This window comes from Rhinoderma darwinii, chromosome 2 (genome assembly GCF_050947455.1).
Source record: "Rhinoderma darwinii isolate aRhiDar2 chromosome 2, aRhiDar2.hap1, whole genome shotgun sequence".
Classification (NCBI taxonomy): domain Eukaryota; kingdom Metazoa; phylum Chordata; class Amphibia; order Anura; family Rhinodermatidae; genus Rhinoderma; species Rhinoderma darwinii.
This window is the reverse complement of record NC_134688.1, coordinates 415,784,173-415,803,015: the sequence shown is the minus strand read 5'-3', so window position 1 is coordinate 415,803,015 and position 18,843 is coordinate 415,784,173. Positions and strand designations below refer to the sequence as shown.

General features: G+C 40.0%; 1 protein-coding gene across 5 annotated transcripts in view; it reads right to left on the bottom strand.

The window, feature by feature from the left end:
• The window catches only part of RAP1GAP2 (RAP1 GTPase activating protein 2), a 669,125-nt gene that overhangs the window by 288,162 nt on the left and 362,120 nt on the right, over positions 1-18,843 (bottom strand). For 3 of the 5 annotated variants that reach the window (XM_075854234.1, XM_075854236.1, XM_075854238.1), the window contains exon 1: positions 16,376-17,271. The exons of the other annotated variants lie outside the window; for them this stretch is intronic. In XM_075854234.1, coding sequence (XP_075710349.1) covers positions 16,376-16,482 — 107 coding nt within the window. In that variant the 5' untranslated portion in view covers positions 16,483-17,271. Of the gene's footprint in view, positions 1-16,375; positions 17,272-18,843 lie in introns of those variants that run through there. 5 annotated transcript variants of the gene reach the window in all.

Sequence of the window (18,843 nt, the reverse complement as noted above, 5' to 3'; positions counted from 1 at the left end):
ACTTAGGGGTGCACACTTAAAAAACAGACAGCCCCACGAGTATCGCCAGGAGAAACCTAACTTTCTCAGGGGTACCGCTGGTGATACGCGTGGGGCTGGTCTGGTTTTTAAGTGTGCGCCCTCTGCCTGGCTTGTATCTATTATCTTATCCTTATGATGTTTTAGGTACAGATGTAACTGTCTTTACCTTGACTTTTAACGCATTAAATACACAGTGGCAAGATCCTCTGAGTTTTTCAATGACTTTTCAATAGCTTTTGTTGGGTGATATCACGCTGCAACAAGTTATCACAGTCAAGATAAAGATGGCTACATCCATATGTTGCCTTTGTGCATTGTATGTCACATTTATTCATGATCTTATCCTATGTTAGGAATTACCATATGTATAGAAGTGAGATCCTTATTCGGGCCATTCATGTGTACGGCAGGTCTGATCTAATTTGGGGCTCTTGCGCACTTTACTGTGTATCATATTATGGATCACTATTTGAATTCTTGTATACAAGGTTTATAACTTGTTTTTCTTTCTTCTCCTTTTTGGTGTCAATAAAAAATATTGTTACTGTTTTGATACAATTTTGGAGGTGCATGTAAATGTTTTTGCACTACTTTCTGGTAGTTTTAGTTGTTTGTTCTAGGACATAGACTTTGCACTCCATAGATAGGCAGTGTGCCTGCCCATTCTTGATTTTTCCTGTAGTAATAATAAAGTAACATAGAAACTATAGAAAAAAATAGTCAAATCAACAGTACGATTTGATTAGAATACAATTGAAGTGAATCGAAACTGTTCCAATTGACATGAAAAAGAGCTTGAAAGGGATTTAATACAGTCCTAGAAGACAAACCTGAACAAGTTAACACAAGGCTAGCGTATTATGTCAAAGTGACAGCAATATATATGAGTAGAGGAAGGGATAACTGCAGTGCATCTTGGGAAGGCTGGCTACAAGGCATTATGGGGAAGTCCGCTCGAGGTCATGTGTACCTCTTTCTAATCGGACGTCGACATTTTGCCACAATTCGAACCTCAAGAGTTTTGGAAATCAAAACTTTTGGGAACTTTGCACCGAATTCGATTCATATAGAATCGATTCGCTCATCTCTAACAGAAACATGTTAAGGCTGGGTTCACACAGAGTTTTCTCCCGAGTTTTTTGACGCGGAAACCACGCCGCAAAAATTGCCAAAAAACGGCCGAAAATCCCTCCCATTGATTTCAATGGGAGGCGGAGGCGTTTTTTTCCCGCGAGGGGAAAAACCGGCTCGCGGGAAAAAGAAGGGACATGGCCTATCTTCGGGTGTTTACGCCTCAGACCTCCCATTGACATCAATGGGAGGCAGAGAAAGCATATTTCGCGGCGTTTTATGCCCGCAGAACTCAATGGCCGTTTGTGAGAAACCAGCCTTCGTAAGGTTGAAAAAGACATTCGTTCAACAAGTTCAACCAAGGAGGAGATTTTTTTTCTGTAAGAGAAGGAAGATTATCAAGTATTAAAATCAGAATAAATCCATGGATCATCGACCCATGTTAGCAATCTACTACACATAGCTTGTAATATTATTAGACATCCAAAACCCTTTAAAACTCTTTCGGCAAATTAATCATTGTCTGGTAGAGAGTTCCATAGTATCATTACTTTTACAGTTAGGGTATGTTCACACGCAGTGACCAGAAACGTCTGAAAATACGTAGCTGTTTTCAGGCAAAAACAGCTCCTGATTTTCAGACGTTTTTTTAACAACTTGCGTTTTTCACTGCGCTTTTTTAGCTGTTTTTCAATGGAGTCAATGAAAAACACCTCCAAAAACGTCCCAAGAAGTGTCCTGCACTTTAATGTCTCTAGTCTTTCTAGCTGTCTTCACAGAAATAAAGAAATAAGTGAAGGAATAAATAAATTATTGGGTTTCATTAACAATATTTTTTCTGTGAATGACTTAAAGCTGTCTATAGTCCACATATCCCTGAGCGAAGATATAGTTATCCAATGGCCACTATTACTTAGTACAGCCTACTGTGCTAAACACAGCACATGATTCCCAATCGTCTTTGTCAAATTTAGCCACCCAAGTGTATGGCCTGATCATGGAACAGCTTATTGTTTCTTGTCATGCATGGCATAACTAATTGGACAGCTTTGACTAATGGATAGTACCAACAAACTCTGAAAAGATTCCCACTACATGTGTTAGGGTTGAGATGAAGTTTCAGCCACTAACGTACACAACAATAACGTATGAATATGCCTTTCAAGGAGAAGTCTAGCACACTGTGAACACTTTCAGGATGGACCTCTAACTAAATCTGATAAATTGGTAGCAATCAGATGCCCAATCTGCACTTGACAAGTTCCATATGGTACTGAATTTTTGGCCATATGTTTCAGCATGGTGTTCGGATCCTAAATGAATTCCACATGGTGTGCTCCTCAGTTTGCATTGTACTACCAAATGTTATAAAAAAAAAAAATGTGGGTGTATCTTTTTAACAACAGTACCTTATATTGAGGATTTCACTCTAAGTCTTGGTACACATTGTATGTTTTTGTTGTGTTTTTAACATACGTTTTTTTTGTATTGGTAGATAAACTCCCATGTTTCTCAATCGGAGTTCATCAACGAAAAAAAATAAAAAATGCATGTTAAAAAACACAACAAAAACACACAGGGTGAACCCTGTTGAAGGATCTTTGATCATTTACCCGCTCCCACGATCAGTGGTTTGTGGCTGGCATCTACAATGGTTATGTTCATTTTCCGATATCTTGACAAGACTCCTATTCATTTATTGCATGTTCTTCATTGTGTAATGGGTAAAGTTGCAGCCCTCCAGTGCCAAAACGTGTCAAAGCTCTAGCATTATCTAAAAAAAGAGGTTCCAAAAATCGTGTGCCATATATTAAATAGCTAGCCCTGCCCTAAAAGGGTGTTTGAAAAGGTTTGTTTGAGAATAAACCACCCCTTATCCTGTTATGTTTTTCTGTTCCGGACTGCTCATCACAGAGGAAAATTACTATATATCAGGTGATATAAATTCTAATCTATTATCAAACAGGATTAACAAACATAAATATGACTTAGGGTCCTCTGACACAGCCCGACATGGGCCGTGAAAACGAGCCCCGATCAACGAGATAGCTTGTTGATCGATGGTCATTTGCTCCTTTCACAAGGAGCTAGTATAGGAACGAGCCGCCGTTTCTACGATCGCGCATCCTCAAATATTTCAATCATGTTGGCAGGACATCACCCTCTTTACACAGGGAGATGTGCTGCCGACAACGATAATATTTCTTGCAGCATAAACGATACAATCAGCCGATGAATGAGCGTTTGCTAGTTCATCGACTGATCGTTGCCCTGTTCACTTGAACGCTCATTTTCCCGATAACTGACCCATTTAAAAGGGCCTTAAATCATGAATTTTGTTCAATACAGACAATTTCTGAAGAAAATGCGCCAATTTCTCTTGTACTTAACCATGCAGCCTTCACTTATATAGAGCTGGTGTGGTGTGTCCAAAACCCATTTCCCCATAGACAGCAGTGAGGACAGGGTGCAACTTTGTAATATTTACCCATTTTGCCGGCTTGCACCTATTATGTGGATAGGGAGGGGTAAGGCTGGATTCACACGAGCATGTTACGTCCGTAATGGACGGACGTATTTCGGCCGCTAATCCCGGACCGAACACAGTGCAGGGAGCCGGGCTCCTAGCATCATAGTTATGTACGACGATAGAAGTCCCTGCCTCGCTGCTGGACAACTGTCCCGTACTGAAAACATGATTACAGTACAGGACAGTAGTTCCACGGAGAGGCAGGGACTCCTAGCGTCATACATAAGTATGAAGCTGGGAGCCCGGTTCCCTGCAGTGTGTTCGGTCCGAGATTAGCGGCCGAAATACGTTCCGTCCATTACGGACGTAACATGCTCGTGTGAATCCAGCCTAACAGTGGACAGGTAGGAGAGCACATCCCCAATGTCTTATGCAGGCAATGCTGCTCATCTATATCCTACTTTTCTGCCCGCCTTGGATATTTTTTCAGGACATGCTCTACTGGATATCCATCGCTGCCCATCCCCCAGCCTCATGATAAGGCAAGGTGGTAGACATTATATAGGGTGTACTTTAGGAAATTGCGTCCTATTCTGATTGCTACCTATCGGGAATCCCTTTAAATTGATTTCACTACACATATGAAAGATAAAATATAAAATGAAGCATTAACTGTCTGTAGATGCTCATGTACCTAAGCAAGTGGAAACCATTATTTGAGGTTACACAGCTCATAAAAATGGATCAGAGTACGACATAAGGTGGTGAATTATTATGGCTTCATCGTTTTGACATCTAATTTTCTGCCATTTTCTTAAAGATATGTCTTTATTATATAGTACTGTACATCATGTAGACAAGACATTTGGTTTTATTATGTATTGCTGCAGCTGAGGAGTGCGCAGTCATGCACAGCGCTGATACATAGATTTCTAGATTTTCTGAATCCCTGCAGCATTCTGCGAATGTAGATGTAGGGGCCGCAAAATCAAGTAAAACATACAGCACTCCTGGGGAACAGTGACAAGGGCCCGTCACAAACAATACGTTATCATTTTCACTTCTTCTAGCAACAAACATTTGATTCTCTGGGGGGGGGGGGTCACAAAACCCCAGCTGCTGTTCCATCTATGCCACTAACCCATTGGTGTCCAGAGATAAGCCTTTATATATTGCAAAGGAGCTATAATATGGTTAATACGGTGTCATTCAGTTGTAGTGATGAGCAAATATCAGGCTCAGAAACAGCGACCTGTTGCAAAGATTAATAGATTCCTGGCTGTAGAAAGCGCCCACAAGAATAAGGATCCTAAGTGATTTAGAAAAAAAAGAGAGTCTGTCACCAAACAGACCCCATTTAAAATAGGGCATATCTAAAAGTATTAGAACGGAACTAGTGGATGCTACCCCCTCCCCCCGTAGTGAGGATCAGGAATTCAAAATAAATCATTCCTCATATTTAATGTGGCTTCCTACCACTCAGTGAGTATTCTTTGGTAGACATTTTCCGGGCCCTCAGACTTGTAAGAAACTGGGCTGGAGGGTCACTGAAGTGGGGGAAAGGCTATTAACATGGACTGGTTTATTTTGGATTCCCTCATTAACGGAATTTTACTCGCCATCAGAGTACCAAAAAATCCTCCAGTGGGCTCACACTGTCACCTAATGCTGGGCCCCTAAGATCTAGCAGAAGACCTCCCAATTTAGAGCTTCTGTATAGATGGAGGATGGGCCCTAATAATTATTTTCTCTGGTGGGCCCAAGGAGTCACACTGTAATACTGCTTGAAGGAGCTATTAAATGGGTGCAATTACACTTTATAGGTCCTCAAAGGAGTCTACGTTTCAAAGAAAGAATAATACTTTATTGTCATGCATGAGAATTCTGTGAACAAAGATCCTCATATTGAAAATTGTAAAACACTATGGGATTAGCGCAAATAAGACAAACCATACAAACAATTACTTATCTCTGGCCCGATGGTAACATTTCAAACAGACCACGCAATAGGTGCGACTGGTCCTTCAAAATTTTGTTCACCCTATCTTTTACGTATACATCTTTTCTCATAAATACCAGACAACTCACGAATATCACAACCGATTATGGACCAATACAGGATATTTTTTGGACTGGATTTCCCCTCTAAAGAAAAAGGTAGAAATAAACATTAGGCCAAGTTTGCAGTGATTTTAGGGACTTTGTTTATGGATGGTTGACCATATGAACAGGATTCCTACACAGATCTCTGTGAGCATATCCTACACCCATAGAAAAGCATATCCAAACAAGTAAAGGTGACCTATAGAATGTCTCTGTAGGGGTGTGTTCGCATGCGGAAAATATGTTGCAGACATTTCTGCAACTAAAAATCAGCTACAGTACATACATGTGAGTGTAGTTGTTTCTGCATGGATTTCAACAAGCCCCATTCAGATGAATGAGATAGTTACAGATATTTCTGCCATGTGAGAATATACCCTATTATGGCATCATGGGGGGGGGGGGGGGACAGACGGACTATGAAAGCATGATAATGTGTGTATGCACTATGGGGGCATAATATTGTGTGTAGGCACTATGAAAGCATGATACTGTGTTGGGGCATTATGGGGGCATAATACTGAGTGGGGGCATTAAGGGCACATAATTACTGTGAGGGGCACTAAGGAGGTATCATCACAGTATGGGGACACTAATACTGTGTGCCATACAAAGAGGGCACTATAAAAGTGTGTGGATCACTATTACAGTTTGTTACTCAAAGGAGAGCACTATTACTGTGTGGGGGCAAAGAGAGATGGGGGTATATGCATAGGGATTAGGCAGGGTTAGAGGCGTGGCTTAATATTTAAAGAAATTGGCGCATGAATTGTCCTTTTTTGTGATTGTTGAAAGTTGAGAGGTATGATGCCATGTGACATGTGCAGAAGTCGCTGTGCAGGGAGAGGGAGGAGGGAGGAGCTGCTGTGTCCATCACCTCTTGCCGGTAGTGTGATCCTATGTTACCGGCCTCCAGCTTTTTAGTAGAAGTGTTATCTTTCATTTCACCAGTTTACACATCACAAACTCAGGAGTGATTCCCTACAAAATAGCAAGTGTCAGCCTATTGAAAGAACTACAATATTTCAGGGTTTTTGTGACATTATTTAAAGGAAAAAAAAAATGTTCCTTACACATCTAAACAAAAGGTTATTTTCTGACCATACATTTAGGCTATTTCCTCCTCTATGTTCCCTCAAGAACTCTATGACAATGTACTTCTACATTAACCCAGTTTTTATAAACATCCAGTTGCTAAACGACAATGGAACTAAATACTTAAATATGAAGATGACACTAAATATAGTATGAGTAATATAGTGCCATATGTGCACAGAATATTGTATTTACTGAGTCACATAAGTAGCTGCTCAGCGTAGACTCTCAGTATTTGGATACAGTGTTCTGTCAAGAAACTGCAACTTACTCTGCTAACTGTAGCAGTAGCATAATGACCCTGATGACATATTTACTGCGGGTGTAGTGGCAAAGATTTAGTGCAAACTCAGAAAAGAACATCACGTTCCCTGTTCCATACCTGAGTGGAGAAGCAGGGAAGTGTGGGATTTGTGTCCAAAAATAGTCACTTCTTCTGCCAAACGGTATTTAAAGTGTTTTAATAACTCACCCTTGTTCACTAAGACTGCTTTTAAAGGGGCACTATAGACTTACGAAAGTAGTTTGCCATTTATTTTACATAAAAAACTCCTTCGTAATATCTCAAGTACTACAACTGTAAACTGATGCGGTTTGTTGTATTTACAAATGATTGCCCGAATACATGAACATATGTAAGGTTATGGTCACACCACTTTATGGTATATGTTTAGCATGAGATGCAATGTATACACTAAATGCATTCATAGCATATAATGGGCCCAACATATTTCAAAAGAGCGTTCTTTCGCATATTTTGAATAATATTTGTATGCTTACTTTTTTTTTTTTATTATATTGAAAAGCGTAGTCGACTACACATATTAAGAAAAGAGATCCCTCAAAAATATCAGCTCCAGCGCCCAACAGCCATTTAAGACCACATTGAATTCGGTCCCTGTTTTTTTGTCCTGTGGTCTACTGCTGTCTGTCTTGAGGTGATTTTGCTTATGCTCGCACCAGAGTTTTTGAATGCTTCCACTTCATCATTTTATACTTCTCAGTGATCTGAAACCAGCAATAACTGCATAATAATAATTTAGCAAATTGATTCCACAGAAACGGACACCTTGTGGAACGGAGACAAATGTAAACCATTTGCAATGGAAGCATTACCATTGAAATCAATGGTAATGAAAACTGAAAGCTATGGTTTCCATTCATGGGTTCCCCTGACGGAAAGGTCGGACAGAACCCACGAACGGAAGCTCGAGGCAGATGTGAACGAAGCCTTGCAGGTGACTGTGACTACACTTGACAAGCCGTTATTAAATTTAGTACTATGAAAAGTAGATAAAACATTTTATTGGCTTTTCACAAGTTTTACAATGTATTCAATGTTACCAAGAGAAGAACAGAAAACTCTATATTAAAAAAATTATATCTATGATTCACCTCAGACAAATTTATATATTTAATGCCCTAAACTAGTTCCCGTAATTTCATCTACTAAGAGTTTCCTTTAAGTGGATTTTGGAGGGCTGTAACAAAGAGAATTGCCACAAACGTAATTGTGGCTCCTCGTCCCTCTGTAAACCAATGTGGGAAGCACCAGGAGGCATAATTCAGGTATAGCCTTGCTGTCAATTCCTGCTTTCCAAGGGAGTCTTTCCCCAGACCACTGTAGGTAAGAACATCTATTAGATAGTTTGCATAAAGTGTGTACTGATATATATTCTTATAGAGCTCCTAATAGATGCTCTTACGCTGAGGAATCCTGGTTTAACAGGTTCCCTGTAATTCAATGGTGGTCAACTTGTCACATTATAGGGTCCTCGACTCCACCAGAGGGTCGAACATTTAGTCACAGCCATGATAGGGGGTAGGTATACACACATATGATTTACTGTATTTACATAGCCATAATTATAGAGTGATGTTTTTTGCACTTTTTCTTGGTTAAAATATATACAGAAGGAACATAAGTCACAAATACGGCAGTGTAGGCGAAGCCCTTTAAGTGTGCAGGTGTCCTATCTGAAAACAGTCAGCAACAGTGCCCCTATAACTATGTCCAACCACAGTGCCCTCATTACAGTATCAGTCACAGTACTACCCCATACATATCAGCAACAGGGAGACATTTAACCCTCCATGTCCTGAACATCTCTATACCCTTCTATAAACAAGTAAGTTAATCTGCTGTTATTAACTTCCTTATCCTGTGATATTTAGAGGATATAATTAGAAAAATAGCTGCCCCGCTCTCCCCTATTTTCTGCAGAAGTTAGAAAAACAAGAAAATGTCAGATAATATCATCTGTATGATTATGCAGAGCCCTTAGTGTGCAGATGTGCTCTAGCCGGATCATGGGCAAGGCACTGCGTCCTATTCACCAACCACCAGATGGGCCTTACTGCTCTGTTCTGTCTGTTCAGGGTCTCTTCAATGCTGTATGGGAAAGGTATGTTGTCTCTTTGTGAAAGAATAAGAATGGCATATTGTCACACCATATGCCATGTACCAGTAGCTGAAGGCCGTCGGCTTGATATTGAGCTGACAGGTCTACTCTAACTGCCTTGTTTTTTGGATGTTGCCTTTCCTTTTGAGGAAGGTCATGCTGTGCTTTTCAGTGTCAAAGTTAAAGGCCTTTGGGTTTAGGGTCTACTCACTTTAACCTTACAAAATAAAAATAAATAAAATTTAGTTTTCCATGCATTGGGGCTCATCTATTGAATGAAATCGTAATCTGAATTCATTCTACACTGCGCTTTCCAAATGCTAATTGAAAACAGATTAACCCCCACAATACAGTCACAACCACCTTCAGAGTAAAACGATGGCTCTATATCTATGTCATAATCAAAGTGATGTAGAATGTGTACATAATAAAAGACTGAACATATGAATATAGATAGGGAAAAGTGAGCGATATTAGGTCTGAGTGACATCTTTATATACATAATTGCACATTCAGATCAGAGATTGCTGCGGTCATCACTAGCCTATGGTGAATATTTAATGCATATGCCACCTATCATGCCCAAATGCAGCAGAAAATAATCTGAATAAACATACTTGTCTAGAAAACATCCAGCTCCTGAGCCAGCAGTTTCCCACAGTTTCTATATTATTGATCTTTTTGAAGTAAATTGTTACAAAGATGTTACTGTATCTGTAATGTTCATCTCCTAATAACTTGTTTATGCATCTTAAGATTTAGACACTAAAAGAGGGTTAAAATGAAAGACCTCTAGGGAACCTCAAAGTTTCCAATGTACATAGTATTACGTTTAGGAACTCAGGCGCTGATCTTTAAAACAGTCAATGGTGATTATTGGGATGGAGTTGGGGGGGATACTGGGGGCGACTTGTATGAAATCAAAATACCTTCCTGTATTCATACATTATGGATACTATTACGGAACCCACATAGGGTCGGACTGGCTAACCAAAGTGCCAGAGGGTCCACTGGTGGGCTCATGTTCTTTCACAATAGAGGACTCCAAAGGTCCATCAGAATAATTCCCAATTTAAAGAGGATTTGGGAGCCAGTCACTTGCCGCTAGGATAACTCTTATGGTTTTAGTCACAAATAACTTATTACAATTTATTAATGGTATTACCTGTGTGAACAATGATAAGCATCATTTAGGTTGTTTTTAAAAGGGGATATACACATGTTCTATAAGGATTAATGATAAGCCAATTTACTCATGGCAGACCAGTCTAACACTGCACCCACATAAGTTGGCACCCAGCTTTCTTGGGTTCTCAATGGCGACGTTACGAAGCGATACAGCAATGATGGCCAGATTTGTCATTCAGAAGTCTTTGAAAGAAGGATAACAACCTTTGTGGGAATGTGAAAGAAGCTATTTTGGTTGTCAACCAGTTTTTCCAGAAATCTAAGAAACTGATTGAAGTTTTACCAAATCAAACTGGATGAATGAATGAACATCTGTCGATATAACCCTGTAGGTTTAAAGTGGAATACGCCTTTAAGGCTTAGTCTTAGCCACAAATAGCTTCAGGTCACTTTCACACGGCAGTATTTATTTTAGTTTTATTACTTTTAAAATAAGCAAATTACAAAAGTATAAAAATACAAGTTTGTCATAAAAAATATTGACAAAAGTGGCTTAGTAACAATACCAGTATAGTACAATGCAAATTTGAGATTATAACACCAAGCGACATAAGACCGAGGTCACAGGGCATTAAGATATATATAAATGAAAAACGTAAGAATGGAAGAATGGAAGGGAAGACAATGACAACACAAAAAAAAAAAAGAGTGGGACATACAGACATGGTAGCATATAACATAAGATCTCCAAGAAAAGAAACAACATCTGAGAGCAGAGAACATTTCAATCACACGGAAGTATTCTGGTCAGTATTTGAAAGCCAAAACCCAGAGCGAAACATAAAACAGAGAAACGTTTTGGAAAGATTTGCACCTCTTCCATGTTCTGGATCCACTTCTGGTTTTGGGTTCCAAATACTGGAGGAAAGTGCTGACCAAAATACTGTCATGTGAAAGGGGCCTTAGGCTGGGTTCACATTTGTTCATTTTTGTTGCGTTTTCAATTGCTGCCAAAGGGAATGCACGTGAAAAAACAAATGCATTTTTGTAAAAACGCATGTGTCTTTTTAATACCCACGTATTTTTACATAGTATGCGTATGTTACAATTTTTCAGATGTATTCCTTATTGGCAGTGATTGAAAACGCAACAAAAATGTGCAATGTGAACCCAGCCTAATGCCCCATGCACACGACAGTGTGTGCCGGCCGGGTCCCTTCAGTGATTCGTGGAAAGATAGGAGATGTCCTGTCTTTCCATGGTTCAGAGAATCTTGTCAGTTTTCACGGACCAGATTCACCCGCTAAAGTGAATGGGTCCGTCAAAACTATCAGGTGCCACTCGGATGCCGTTTGAAACGGCCCGAGTGGCTCATCGGTTGTGTGCAACTAGCATTAAGGTGTGTTCACATCAGGTTCAGTTGATGGGTTTCTGCAGACCTTTCAGTCGGAGGAACCCATCAACAGAAAGGAAAACGGAAACCATAGCTTTCGTTTGCATTACCATTGATTTCAATGGTAATGCTTCCGTTGCTACTGGTTTCCGTCTGTCTCCATTCCATAAGGTTTCTGTTGTTTTGGCAGAATCAATAGCGCAGTCGACTATGATATTGTTTCCGCCCAAAAAATTGAAAACTTACGGAACGCAGACAAACAGAAACCATTAGCAAGGGAAGCATTACCGTTGAAATACATGATAATGCTAATGGAAAGCTATGGTTGATGGGTGCCCCTGACGGAAAGATCTAACAAAACCCATCAACGGAACCTAACGCTGATGTGAACAGGCCCTTAGAGTTAAAGTAAAGTGCTGTAAACCATTTGAGCCTGGGAATCACAGCGTGCTTAGAATTCGCTACGTTTTTCCCTGTCTTGCCTCAGACAACAGGACATTGATGTCATGAAAAACTCGGTTGCTTTGCAACAAATAAATATTGAACTTTCCTAATGCTTTGCCACTGCGGCTTTTTAGAACTAATTGAATTAAACATTTTGAAGCATGAGATTTCTTCCTCCACATTTCAGCTCATCCTGATGCTATAAAAAGGATATTGAGGAAATGTAAATGTTTCTAAGCACCATGTAGCAATGGCACTTTGCTGTATTTCATGGCAGCTTCACTTATAAGCAAATAGATGTCGCTCATCTGATCCAAAAAGCTGCCCACCTCACTGGCCAGAAACATACAGAACAAGCAGCACATCCCAGCTGTTGCCATGAATCATTTACTGGATTTAATTTGTGACTGAACTGATTTCACTGGGTTTGTGAATAATGAAACATATACAAGCCATGAAGGACGGCTTAAATGGATCTTAAACTCATGTGTAGTTTATTTCACAGTGCGATCATATAAAGTGCTCAAAGTTTGTAAAATACAGTTGTGTTAAGATCGGATACAGAGGACATGGGGTGATGGGGGAGGGGGTTAGAAATAGAAACCAGAGAATGTTTTAAGTATTCAGGGGGCCACATTTGAAATCTTGAAATGGCCCCAGTTAACCACGACCACCTTCAGTGGGTTCAAGACATAACCAGCTAATGGTTATTTTGGTCTTGGCTCTGTCCTCCCTGTTCTTCCTACTCTACTTGGTCTCCCAGTGATCTGCGATTCAATTCTTCTCCTTCATGCTCCCCTTTCATCATTTACAGGTGTCAGCAACGTTCGGCAATCCAGCTGTTGTGAAACTACAGCTCCCAGCATGCCCTGCTGGCCAAAGACTTTAGTATTCCAGGGCATGCTGGGAATTGTAGTTTCACAATAGCTAGAGTGCTGACCGCTGATCTACAGTGATCACTAACTGCACCTTTAGACTGAGTGAATCTGGTTCCCCTTGGTTTCTGGACCCCATAGCAACTGCTATCGTGGTAGTTAAACCCAAGACAGGGATATACTCTCAACTCTCTTTCAAAGCGTTAGAAATTTAACATGGTCTATTCTGCAAGGTGTGAGCGCTTTCAAGTTCAAACCCCCAATTAAAACATTTGAAATCTCATGGCAAAATCTGTCTATTGCAGAGAATTGGTGCAAGTGTGCTGTAAAATATGGCATTCAGATGTGCTCCTTATTTATCAAATTGTGACAGCGACAATATTGTGCCATATGTGCCACCTAGCTAAACAGTGACACGTTGGCTCAGTGGTTAGTATTGCTGCCTGGAGCGATAGATTCTTCATGTTGTTTTCATGTTCTCTCTATAATTGCCTAGGTTTCCTTATGTTAGAATGATTGCCTTTCTATGAAATTGTACGTTTTATGTGTGTCCAAGATAAGGGATGTGAGCTCCACTGGGCAAAGATACAAGTGTAAGGGTCCTTTAACACTGGCCGATAAGGGTTGTAAAACTGAGCGCCGATCAACGAGACAGCTCATTGATCGACTATCGTTTGCTACTTTCACAAGGAGCAATGATCAGTAATGTATGGGGATGAGAGATCTTAACTGCGATCGCTCGTCCCCATGCATTTCCATCATGTCGGCAGCACATCTCCGTGTTTACACAGGGACAGTGCTGCCGACAACGATAATATTTTGTTCTCCATAAACGATACGGTCAGCCGATGAACGAGCATTTGCTTGTTCATCGGCTCATCCTTGCCCGGCTTACACAGGGCAATGATCGGGAACGAGCATTTATATAAACGCTCGGTTGCCAGATCATTTGCCCATGTAAAAGGGCCTTTAGTATTGTACAGTACTCTGGAATATGTTGGGGGTTATATAAAGAATATAATAAATTCATCTAATAAATAAAAATGACAGGTTAGACCTGTTGTACATAATTATCTAAGTTCAAATTCTAATACATTGTGGTGTACAATATTTTAAAATCATCTATACTGCGGTTACCTCTAACACTCCAAAAATACACTAAGTTACTTGGCTCCTATTAAATTAGCAATAATGTGTGTGGGTCATATAAGAAAATTAGATTGTGAGCCCCACTGGAGTCAGGGACTGTTGGGAGTGATGACAATCTCTGTATAGCGCTGTGGAATAGGTTGGTGTCGTATAAGCAACAGGAACTAATAATAATAATCTATACCTATCTTATCTTCCCAGAGCGATACAGAGATATAGATATAGTATGTGTGTTTGTGTGGACAAACACAGCGGGACAGGAACTGAGGTGACGGCATTCTTTGTACCGCACTGCAGAATATGTTGCAGCTTTGGGTTAAATGGCCTCCTATGATATATGCACTGGACTGTGTATATGTATATATGTCTGAAAGAACTTCGATTATATGTTTCATGGGTCAGAGTGAATACATGCTTGTGAAGTATTACCTATTACATCGGTTGTACGTGAAGACTACTGTATATCTTTGAATAAAATTTTATATATTTATTAAGATAACATTAAGGACTATACAACTTGTTGCTAATTTTGTGGGTTAATTCCAGTTTGTCCTCTGTGACACTTTGTTTTAATTAATAACAACACTGTTTTATTTGTGCCCTTTTGCACCCCCCCCCCCCCCCCCAAACACACTCCAGTGCTAATGACTTATTGTTACCCTGCTGTACTCTTCATCTATCTGCCTCAGCAGGTGTTTTTCCCAGTACGCTCGTGCGCCCACTCTTGTTTTCACTACCCCCTCACAATCCTACAGTCAGTGATTGTACCAACACAATAACTAATTACAACTCTTCTGTGCTCCACCACATGTAGGGCCACACAGAGGGGGTCACATAACTATTGGGGTCCTAGTTAATGGTGTGTGGTAGATTAATGTTGCAAGTACATGCTTAAAAGTTTGGTTATTGTGGCATCTCCTCCCCTAAATACGGTTTCCTTCTTTCCAAAGAAAAAAAAAAGTGCATTGTCATATGTATAGCCTCATTAGGCCAGTTACGTGCCAATGGCATATATGTAAGAAAGGCCTTACCTTTCTTAAGGCTTCCCCTTTTTCTTTCAGGTATGACACATTTTTTAATCGATATTTTACCCTATTTACGACCAGGGACTTTTTGGAATATTGAATTCTAAAGATGAATATTTCTTCCATTTTTGTGGTCTACACACGTTTTCATTATGTTTTTGTCTAGGGACAGATTGTCCTTTGCTATGATATCAAATGGAACCACTATTGTCTCGGCATTAGGAAAATGGTCCCTATTTAAGTTTTAGGAGGTCTCCCTCACCATAGGCACATTGGGTGTAAAGCAGCCATGTACAAAAATGTTTTTGTTAGGTGAAAAGAGCAGATAGTACCAAGGTTGAATATACAAACATTGAGGACAAGGATTATTTTTGTGGGTTTTGCATTCTGCATGATGTGGAAACAATATGGAATTATTCAGGATCCCCATGAAAGAATCAATGGACTGGTTAGTGTCTAGAGTTTTGTGCTTTTTATGCAATTTTTCTTTTAGGAAGGAGAAAAGTGAATTCAGGAACACAGCGCTTAAATTGGAAGGGTTTTTTTTTTTTGCCACTTTAGTAGCAAGGACATAATTATTTCGGTTTCAAGACATATTATTAGGATGAGGTTGTCACCATGACAGCCCGATCCAGGTGATGGCAATGTGCTATTAAGAGCAATCTTCCATTAAACCATAGCTCCAGTATACAGTATATACAGATTTGGTACCTCAGAGGTTACATATTTGACAAATATATAGAACATATTATGATCTCCAATGACTCTTGCTCCAAAAAAAATTGTCAGCTTCACTATTTTCTAAATTTTTGGGGAAACGATCAACATTATATCCAAAATGTTACCTTGGTTGCTGTAAAAGCAAACAGAACATGAGAAAGCAAAAACATTGGATGCAAACTAGAGACTGGACCCGTCATAGTCTCAAGTATAATAGACTGTTACACAATGTGCGCTGTTTTCTGTAGGTGTCGTGACATTTTGAAGAATACGGCGCACTGGCCAACAACTAAAGTTTTAAAAATGTTCCAATTCCTATAATTAACAGCAATGTAATAAGCCCCTATCTAGTGCTCAAGGTAAGTGCGTTATATAGTGTAGCTGACCGGCACTGTACTTATTAACTCCATCTACTGCTGAAGTAGCAAAACAAATACATAAGTATAGGAACAAGGACAATGATCAGTATGCAACGTTACCTCCTCTCTCTATTCTGTTTCCTTGATTTGTGTAGCAATCCAATTAAAACCACAGCAGCTCGAATTCCAGCTTTTTTCGAATGAATCCTTTCCGTTGGCTGTGACATATTTAGTAGATCCAAGTGACCCCAATTCAAGGACAAAGTATGAAAACTTAAGGCTGCAGGGCTACTTATTCCTGTATGCTTTCCCTTCTTTCTTTCAACGTTTGCAGAGCGATTGCTGGGACAAGTGACTTTTCCACCAGTGACCTTAAGGTCACCTGTCTCCGTGTTCCAGGGTACACTCCGGCAGGTTCAGCCTCTGTCCTGGCTCTGGTCATTCATAGAGTAGAATCAATTCAGGAAAAGGCGGATATTACAAGTCACTTTCCAAAGTGCTGCAGCCTCATCCCTGCTGGAAAATGTCCATCTGAGGACCAACCGTGAATGTCTGTTCCCTCAGGATTCGCCTTCTCACAAATACTCCAACACAAGTTTCAGCTCACACATAGAGGAGTGTGTTAATTTCCTTCCCAGATCCATAATTTGCTAGGAGACACATACACGCAACCAGGGCTGAACAGGGATGTCATGAAATCAAAGCCCAGGAGAGAGGGGGAGAAAAACAAACACACACACAACACAATGGCTCGGAGTTGGCTCTGCACCTGCCGGTTAAAATATTAACTTTCACTAGCAAGATGATGCTGAGTGTGTGAGAAGAGGGCGGTGGATTGAGGAGCATCTTTGCCTGCACAGGCTGGGGCGACCAGGATCTGCGAGGTGGGTGTTTCCAGACGGATTATTTCCTCCTCTTTCCTCATTCTTTCCCTACTCGCTGCAGAATGCTGGAGATGACTATTGTGACTGCCAGGGAACAGCCAGAAGTCTGTGTAGAGTTCTACCGAACTGGATTTGTGTCTGCATAGATAGGAGATGCGGAGAGAGAGAGCACAGATCCATTGGAGGCGGAGCAGATATCATATTTAACCCTATCTTTTTCTATTCTGTATGGCTAAGTATACTCACAGATATAGCAGAGTTCAATTTGTCATATAATGAGGCCTCATCTGCACTAATCGTATTGCTGTAGACGATGTACATTTTGATTCGAATACGCCGGCTCCGTTAAAACTAGCAATAATTATTATAGTTATTATAGTTATGGTTATATACTAATTAAGAGGAAAATCATGATACACAGACAAAAGAACTGAATGACAAACTCAGATCTGCTGCATCTGTTTCTGATCATAAAAAGAGGGCATTAGGAAATCCTCATCATTTAAATGTTATTGCTACTAAATGCTCGTTCTTGAAGATCTCAGTTGATTTACCTAAAAAATATTTCCATAGACATAATTCATACCCTGCGACCAATAATGAGACCTTATAATGATAAGTATTACAATGTTATAAATTAATTAATTTCCTGTCGATTGTTTAATTAGTCAAATATCTTTGAAAATTTAACTTACATTTGGAAATCTGACCAGCAAGTATTACAGCCGGTTTTATGCGGCCTCGCGACTTAAGTGAAATTAACCAAGATGACCATAGGGTTCTATAGTGATCGAACTATGGCGTAATGCAACCGCAGGGGGGCACGGGTGTTAAGTCCATCATAAGGATGCTAAAATGCATCTGTATTGATGTCATCAGAAACTAGCACATGGGATATATTTGTTAAGTATGTTCAGTATATCTAGTATAGCTAGGATCAATCTTTTAATGGATGGCATACATAGTTAATTTGAAACTATAAAAAGGGCTGTCTCATCAGTGACAACCCCTTAAAGAAAGGACCTGCGAGTCTGGCCACCGGTAGCCCTGGCAAACAGCTGATTTCCCCAGGGGAAATCAGATTGTCACTATAGTAAACACTATGGCCCACATTTATAGACTGACATGTAAAGTAAAGTAGGTAGTGATTTGCGCCAAATTTATTAAAAGGTGCATGCCTCCTAATAAATTTGTCGCATTTTGCACTGAGTGGCAGAAAAACAAATCTATACCTGCTATGAGCATTCCCATTTTAAGGCTTTATACTTAATACATTTTACGTAAACTTAATCTACTTATAAGCCAATCCCACTTTTGTTGCTACTTTCCAAATTAGGCAAAGAGAAAATTAAAGCAATTTACAGAACATTTGATGCACGTTGTGATGACACTTTTTTGTTAGTTTACACCAAAACCTAGTGTAAAATTCTTAAGAAATGTGGGCCTATAACTATTAGGCTGGGTTCACACACCCTATTTACGGACGTAATTCGGGCGTTTTAACCTCGAATTACGTCCGAAAATACGGCACCAAAGCGTTGGCAAACATCTGCCCATTCATTTGAATGGGCTTTACGATGTTCTGTGCCGACGGTCAAAAGACGGCACGTAAAAAAGACGACCGCGTCAAGAAGTGTCTGTCACTTCTTGAGACGTAATTGGAGCTGTTTTCCATTGACACCATGGAAAAACAGCTCCAATTAC